At 56.8% G+C, this 8,444-nt stretch overlaps 2 protein-coding genes across 2 annotated transcripts; both read right to left on the bottom strand.

Moving 5' to 3' along the window:
* Window positions 1-762: 762 nt before the first annotated feature.
* On the bottom strand, window positions 763-2,175 carry LBRM_28_1320 (conserved hypothetical protein; the record flags this gene model as incomplete). Its single annotated transcript, XM_001566113.1, has 1 exon — window positions 763-2,175. One exon carries the CDS (start codon window positions 2,173-2,175, stop codon window positions 763-765), a length of 1,413 nt encoding a protein of 470 aa, XP_001566163.1.
* Window positions 2,176-2,941: 766 nt separating this feature from the next.
* On the bottom strand, window positions 2,942-5,269 carry LBRM_28_1310 (conserved hypothetical protein; the record flags this gene model as incomplete). The annotated part of the gene is made up of 1 exon (XM_001566112.1): window positions 2,942-5,269. One exon carries the CDS (start codon window positions 5,267-5,269, stop codon window positions 2,942-2,944), a length of 2,328 nt encoding a protein of 775 aa, XP_001566162.1.
* Between the last annotated feature and the right edge of the window lie 3,175 nt (window positions 5,270-8,444).

Here is an 8,444-nt window from a genome sequence, read left to right as displayed (position 1 = left end):
TTTNNNACTGACCTCCCCTCCCCCCAGAGTAGGCGATTAAGATACCGCTCGCATTGTGTTTCTCAATCAAGAATGAGCCAGGGTGCGGGGGTATGCCAGGCTATTCGAAGGTGCAGCAGGCTCGGTTGCCTCCACCACGGATGAAAAACGAATAGGGTTGACAGGGATGGGGTCGGCGAGAGGACCCCGAGCATGGCGCGAGGAGGACAAAGCAACGGCACAAAGAAAAGGACGAACAACGGGCAAAATACGCGTGGCCGTTCGAGATGACATCACACGTAGAAAGAAGCGAGTAGAAGACACGAGGTGGGGAGGAGGAGGAGGAGAGAGAAAAGGAATGGCACTCTCTGCTGCAGCTTCTACGCTTGCGAAGAATGGTTTATCTGCCTCCCCTCCCCAACCCCAACCCTACCCCACAATGCACTACCTCTCCTCCAGCCTTTTCCCTGGAGCTGCTTTCCCGTCCTTATCCATGTACCTCTTCATGGAGAGAAACAGACGGCAAATCACCATGGCGATACCATCGAACCCATACTGGCGCAGCACACACCAATCACATGGAGTTGCTGTGCCACCAATCCGCTCTGTCAGCAACGCTCCACCCACAAGCATGCCCGCAGCAAACCGTCGTAACATCAAAAAAGTGCGCTCCGACCAGGGAACGAGAGGGTGAGGGAGCAGCGAAGGGGGCTCGTAATCCCGTTGCTCTCTACAGCGAGAGAGAGCTGTCAGTATCTGTGCACAGACATGCAGTTTGGGCTTCTAGCGGCGACGCCGCTTCTTCCATTGGGGCGTGACGTCAGTGCTGATGCTGCTGGACGAGGAAGAAGAGGACACGCTCTCCTCCGAGTAAGAGTCATCGCTGGAGTCCGCCTCACCATCGCTTTCTTCATCCTCTGACGATGGCGGCGTTGGAATGACGTGCGCCTTCTTTGCGCGCCGCCTGTCCACCGGAGGCCCGCCGGTACGACGGATTAAGCAAAAGTTCCCGGGCAACTCCAGGGAATACTGGATCATCGCCCCATCGAGCGCTTTCTCCGCGAAACACACGCCGTAGGTGTAGCCTCTCGCCTCCGCCTTGCCAAACATGGCCGAGTCAGGGATCTTGATCTTGGCAATCGAGGCGTCTCGATATGCCTCCTCCAGGAGCTGTGCCACGGCGAGGTTGTACTTGCTCCATGACGTGGCTCCGTTATCCTTACCCTTCCCGTGGTTCTTCCACTCCCACAACCCCACCCTGTGCGGTGCAGGGTCCGCAGCGGCAGCAGAAGGTGGGGGTGTTTTATCCGCTACGCTGCCAACCGAGACCTGCGTGGATGGCGCGAAAGCTGCAGGAACATGCTGTGAGGCTGGTCGAGCTTCGTAGGCCTGCGCTGCCGGTGATGAGACCGAAGTTCCTTCCCGCTGCTGCTGCTGCTGCTGGAGCGCCACATCTAGTAAGCCACGCCACTCCGGCTTCCCACTCCCGTCGTCCGCCGCTGCACCTTCGCCAGCCCAAGTCCGTCCCTGTGAGGACAGGTCAGCTCTCTTTTCCCCGTCACTCGGGCCGTCATCGTCGTCGTCGTCGCCCCCGCCGACTGCCCTGGCCAACGGGACAGTGAGCATCTCCGCAGTCGTCTTCGTCGTCACCGCCGCTGTGGCATCTTCGCGTGTGGCCTCGGTCTCCTCAAAGCGCACCGTCAGTGTTGGTAGGCCAAGTTCATCAGGGAAGTGCACCGTCGCCGCGCCGATCCAATGGCGATCAGGCGCGTGCATGACCGTCAGTGGGTCAGAGAGAGGTACATCGACCGTAATGACGTCGCCAGCGCTCTGGTGCGCTGTGGCCTCCTTCACAGCAGCCGTCGCACTAAATCGCACCTGCGCACGCTGCCACAGGGGCGGACTGTGTTCTTCTGACTCGGTGGTGGCGTCACCACGCAGCCGGGGCACAGGTGTGCAGCTCGCACCGAGGAAAGAAGGATTCTTTCCCACCTGGACCATGCAGAGGTGAGGCGGGTGCCATACCATGGCGAGGTGCTCCCGCGATGCGTACTTGTGCGACAGCAGCTGCGCAGCTGGCAGTTGTCGCCCGCGTCCAAGAAAGTAAGTGTGGTTGGTCTTGTCCACCGACACGACAAGGCGATCGGAGCGCACAATCACCCACTTGCCAACGGGTGCCGTGGCGGAAGTGCTCATCTTGTGAGGGATGCGCAGGCACAGCAAGGACGTCGTCGTACAGTACCGTTTAGAGGAAAAGAGAAAAGAGAAATGCGGGCGTCTATGCCCCCGTGCGTGTGCGTCTCTGGGGAGGCCCGGGGACGTGAACGTCTGTGATGGAGTCTCAGCGTGGCGGTTTGTGAAGAAGAAACGAAGTTGAGAGAACTGACGTTGCGGCACAACAGCGAGAGAGCAGCTGAACCCCCCCCCCCCCCCCCCCAAAGAAAGGGAAGGTCGTGTACGAATAACGAAGCGGCGATGGATGGCACGGCTCCATTTTTTTTTACTATACCGGTGAATCACACAGTGCACAGCATGCCTGATACTGGCGCCGCCACGTGTTGGCCCTCTCTCGTACACTGCCGAATCACCCACGCGATGCGGTGGTCTCCCCTCTCCTCCCCTCCCCTCTCTTTTTCTTTCTCAACGAACGAACGACCAAAAAAAAGTGCGTAAAACAGTGGAGAGCAGAAGAAGTGCGGAACCCCCTCTGCCGCCACGGAGTGCGCACCGTCGGCGAATCCACCCGAAAACGCTTCGGACCACGATGACCATCAAGCGCGTCCCCACGCCGGTCGTCCATTGACTCGCTCTTTTCCTCCTTCCCTTTTTCTTCGCCGTTCCGTACAACTGCCACGCATGCCTGGCGGCTCATCGTGAGCCTCGACAGTGCCTCGGTAGGGAGAGCGAGACAGGCCGTCGCTGAGACAAGGACGCACAGCTTGAGCTCTTTTCTCTTTGGGTTTCAGCCCTCGTAGCGGAGCCCCCCGATTTCCTCTCCAGTGACAAACATGTCCACAAGGTCGGCGGCATGGAAGTCGTCGAGGTTGTCATCAGCACCCAAGAAGGCGGAGAAACCACCCCCGCTGACGTTACTTTGTAGTGCGGCAGACCGGTTGAGAAGGCTTGCGTGAACCGTGCTTGACAGAGTGACGGGACGGATCGGGACAGCCTCACCTGTCTCACTCACTACAGATAATCCCGCAGACGCATTGAAGGAGGGTAAGGGCACAGTCAACAGCGTACGACGGCAAGGCTGTGCAGCAACGAGGGCGCCGCTTTGGGCTGTTGATGCCTCTCTATAGAGATCTGCCAAGGGTAGGTCATCGACACCGCAGAGCACTGAAGAACAGTCACCACTAACACCGGTGCGACTCAGGCTCGCAGCTGGTAAGAAGACGCCAGGGGAAGCTAAACGTGGTGGTGTCTTTCTCCCCTCTTCACTATCCCGGTCCTGCTGCTGCTGCTGCTGCTGCTGCTGCTGTGAAGCATACACCTCTACCGGGTACACCCATCCCTCCTGCTCCACCACCTGCACTCCGTGATAGCGGCAAAGGCGCGCAGGCGCGCAGGGGGTGGCAGTGGCAGCCTGGCCCGTGCACTGTTCCGGCCTCACTCGCTTCCGTTTAGGAGAGTTTCTCGATTTTGACGATGGCGAGGGAGCAGGCGACGTCGTGAAGGACGACGTAGAGGACCACCCACTGCTGACGTCGCTAAAATAGGACGTGACAGGCCACTGCAGTGGTTCGCCTGTGACTACAGTGTCGGTGTTACGCTGCCCACGGTCGGCGTAGTTACTCGCCTCGGTGGATAATGTTGCCGATGGGCTGCTGCTGGAAGTGTTCGGGTCAGAGTCGTTGGTGCCGTCGTTGGTGGAGTCGCTGTCGCTGATCTCAATCACATCCTTCGTGGCGGCGCTGCCGGCGGAGAGGTGATCACGGCGCAGTTGAGCGTTGCGCGACACGTTTGCTGGGGAACACATCAGCAGCTGCTTTCCATCCATTACGCTTAAGGGGCGCCCTTCCCTGTCGATTTCCATAGCACCAGTGTCCTCGTCTGGCAGCACGCCGAGCTCCGCCATCAGAGTGCGCCACTCCTCCGGCAACCGTGTCGGGGTGGGCACCCCTGCCCCCGCTGGTTCGTCAATCAATTTTCGGGGTACCGAGGTCGACCTCTGCTTTGTTCGCTGTATGAGAAGGGCCTGCTCCGTTGCGAAGCGCGCGCGAGGCGAAGCCTGGTGCGAACGTGGCACAGTAACACACGCTGCTGCCGTTGAGTATGTGCTATCAGAATCGGCTCTTCCACGAGCACGTGGAGCAGCGGATACGCGCGACGCCGCCACGGCGTGCTGCGACTGCAACAGGCCGCGCTGTCGCGCCGCTTCCTTGACTTTCTCCCACATTCGATGTGCGCTAGAGCCTTTGTAGGTGCGCCCGTCGTAGACAAAACAGCGGCGCCCACGCGCGGTATACCAGCGGTAGTCACAGAGCTGACCGTCATTGCGCAGTGTAACCGCTGCGGAGGCCTGTGAGCTGCTGCTGCGGCGGCGGCCTCGGCCACGACGCCGTCCGTCGCCGCTGACGACTGTACTGCTACGGCCGCAGTGTACCCGTGCTGACGACGAGGCAGTTGCGAGGGTGGTGGTTGCTGGCACTGGCGAACCGCGCCGCCGTGTACGGCGCAGTGAGGGTGTGGCGTCTGGCGTCAAACTCCCGTAAATGACGCCTCCGTCAGAGCTGACACCACCATGAGCGCTGTTGATGTTGTGAGTGAATTTCGCCGGGGCTACTGAGCGGCCGCCTTGGAGCGTGGCCAGCCGCAGGCCGGATTCGATGGAGGTCACCCCTTGTCGCCGAAGCTCGCTGATGCGGACGATGCCTGCACCGTAGGCCGAGGAGGAGGTATTGTTGACTGTGCCGGTAGTCGTGTTCGTCGTCGAGCCCGGGGATTCCAATGTAGCATGGCCAGAAAAGGATGCGCACACGCTACTGTGAGTACGACCAGAAGAACTGTAGCCCGAGCGCCAATGACTTGCAGCTCCTCTGATGTCACCGCTGGCGCCAGCAGGGATGTCGGCTGGAGAGAATGCGCTGGATGCCAGCGGCGGTGTCACTCTTACAGCGAGGTGACGACCACCCAAAAGGCCTTGGCCTACCGTGATCCCGACGCCGCTATCGCTAACGATTTCCTGGTGGTGAACGGGTGACGAGGACGCCTGCACTGAGCTCATAGACGACGATGCGGCGCTCGACGCGCTCAGGTGGGCTAGGCCAAAGGGCACATGATACTGCATGCGTGAGGGCGCGTCCTACACAAATAAGAACGCAAAAACACCCCGGAGAAGAAGAGAGTGTGCTCGGCTTAGGGAAAGGCAGTGTAGTGTGCAGCAACAGTGGGCTGCGCCCAAAGTAAGTGCGAAAGAGGGCGAGAGAGGAAGACACTAGCGAATAAAGTTGTGGGGGTACTTGTGGCAGAGAGAGAGTGTGTGAGTGACTAGTGAGTATATATGTATATATATATGTGTGTGTGGGTGCGAGTGGGTGTGTGTGTTTCTGTGCAACTCCTGAGATGTCGTAGAAGAGGGCGCGAGGACACCTCCACGGAGGAAAGGAGGCGAGAGGAATGATAGAGAAAGCGGTGGTTGTGGTGTGGCGGTAGCCGGCGTGTATGTCTGTGTCGGTGTATTGGAAATGGAAAGCGTGACCGAGAGCACGCTTCGAGCTGAGATGAGGACGTCGTAGAGGGTGGTGGTGTGCACGTGTGAAGATACCATTCGAAAGACGCTACCGATCAATAGGAGTGCATTTGTGTGTGTTGTTTTTTTTCTTCCCAGGCCTATACCTAGCGTAGTGGTGACCGCAGTACCGGCTCTTATACGCTGCAGAGTGTAGGTGAGGTGTGCCACCTTGCAAACAAGACGAGCGCAAAGAATTGCTAGATTCTCCGTCGTACGCGTGTGCATGTGAGGCACTGGGCAAGAGAGACGGAGATAAAGCGATACAAAAAAAAAGAACGTCCCATCCCAGAGTGAGAGAGAGGAAGAGCGACAGAGGAACCAGACTGAAGGTGCGGAGAGAGGCCAGTGCGCATACCTGCTACGTCGCACGAAGGACGATAAGGTGGAGCCGCCGCAAGGAAAGGGCAAACACTCATTTTTGCGTGAGTTAGACGCGGAACGAGGAAAAAGGAGGCCACAAGGAGAGCAACACTGCGGCTTGACGAGACATGAGTGCGGCTCGAGGTGTGGATTCCTTCCCTCCCGAAGCCCCATATGGGGAAAGAAGAGCGCAGGCAGGGTCTTTCTCATACCTCGACGGTCTTCTCGAGCTCCCTCACCCTGCGGAGGCCGTTCTCGATCCAAACCAGTACGCTTGCGCCACTAGCTGTGCTATCCACCGCCACCGTCGTCTGCCCCTGTTTGTTTCCAGTCCGGAAGAGCATTCGTGTTGGGGTTAACCTTATTACCATCAATTTTTTTTTTGGGGGGTGGGTGGGTGGGCATAGGGCTGTCCTTGCTGAGTGTGAAACGGTACCTCTATCATAGGCACCCCTTATCATTACTACACAGGAGGAACAGGGGCCGAGACGCACACACTTTTTTTTAGGGAGAGAAAAAAAGAAAAGACAAAGCACACAGTACCATCATTGAGTGGGCTTTGTCTGATGTTGTTTTTGGTCTGCTTTTCTTCTCGTCTATTGTTCCTCATCGTCATCGAGCACCGGACACTTTGCCCCCATCAGAGGGGTTTGACTCCACCTTCTCATCTTCGCCACCTTTTTTTCCCGCTTCCTGCACCGATTCACTTCGTTTTTCGCTCATGAAGTGAGCGTCGATGCTGCATGACAGACTGGTGAAACTGCCAAAGGGGGGGGCGAGGGAGAGAGAAAAAGAGAGGAGGGGGTGAGGAGAATAAATACACAGACAACGCGCATGGACGCACGACAGACACACTCACGAAAGACCTCGCAGATAGGGAACAAAGCATGCAAAACAAACAAACAAAGAGACGACGCCCAACCTCTGATATACAGTACATCCGAAACAAGGAGATGCCAAACACACCAAAAAAAGGGCCGACGAAAACCACACAGATGCACACAAAGTACACAACACCGTTGACTGATTCACATCGACACATGATCTCGACGACGGCTGCTGTAGCGTTGCTTTCCCTCTCTCTCTAACCCTGTCTGTTGCTGCTTCTGCCGCGGAGAGCGCTTCTTGTACGTTGCACAGGACATTTTCGGCTCTCTTGCATGCGGGTCTCACAGTCCAACCGAAAGAGAGAGACACCGTCAGAGAGACAAACATGCACACCAGCCAGCAATAGCTGAAAAATAAAAGCCATCCATGTGGGCGTGTCAACGACTGTGTGTGTATGTGTGTGACGAGAACAGTGAAACACCAAAGAGAACATAAAGAGAGAGGGAGAGAACAAAAAATCGCACAGAAACCAAAGAAGACAGAAAAGCCCATAATGTTAAAAATTTTATTGCAATTTTTAGTATTTAGTTGTTCTCTCCACCACACTCCCCTCCTCCCTTTGGGGGGGGGGGGGAGGGGTTCTTCGTGTTTTGTTGCTTCTCCTTTTTTGTGACCTTCTTCCGCCCATTAGCAAAGCAAACCAGCCAACCAACAACAATACACACGCCCCCCCCCCCCCCCCCCACACACACACACAGAGAAGAACACCATCGCTGGTGGTTCCTCATCTTCCCTCTCGTTCTTCCCTTCCCTCTTCAACCTCATTATTTTTTTCTGTGCTCTTCTTTTCAGCCCCACAAGAGAGGGTGAGGGCCAAGTACAAAAAAGACATAAGAGGGTCAGATACACAGGAGAGAGGAAGCTTGTGTGAGAGAGTGTGTGTGTGAGGCGTACGCCTGATGGTCCCTGAAGGAAGAAAAGGCTCGTACGGTGTGCGTGCAGACGGTGGCAAAGGGAGAGTCTGGTAGGGATCGGTTTCGGAAACACAGCTTTCTTTCCGCTTCGTCTGCCTTCCACTTCATTAGAGAGATGTGTGCGCGTGTGGGTGAGTATTAGAGCCCATATTTTCCTCCTAGCCGTGGTGTTCTGACACTCTTTCCCCCCTTTTTCTGTCGCCTTCTGAGTTGCATGACTTTCTCAGGTAAACATGTGTGCGTGCAGGAGGGACCTTATCAATTCAGATTGCGTTCGCTTTGTGATGTCTCTTCTTGTCCGTCAAGTCACCACCCCTCTGCACTCGGATGTGTGTGGGAAGAAGAGGACGAGGGAGTGCCTATTGCGTGTGTATGTTGTACTACTCCTCTCCGTCTGTGTCGATCAGTTTACCCGTCTTTTCTGGACTACCTTACCCCAGTTCCCTTGTTCGCCTTCACTCTCTTCCCCCCCCCCCCCCCCACAAACAACCACATAAAGTACCCCTCCCCCGATAGGTGTCTTTCCAAAGAAAGGTTTACACCGAGGAACAGACGCAAAGACATACCAA

The sequence above is a fragment of the Leishmania braziliensis genome, chromosome 28, assembly GCF_000002845.2.
Source record: "Leishmania braziliensis MHOM/BR/75/M2904 complete genome, chromosome 28".
Classification (NCBI taxonomy): Eukaryota; Euglenozoa; class Kinetoplastea; order Trypanosomatida; family Trypanosomatidae; genus Leishmania; species Leishmania braziliensis.
The sequence above is the reverse complement of the archived record's forward strand: the minus strand, read 5'-3'. Positions and strand labels throughout refer to the sequence as shown.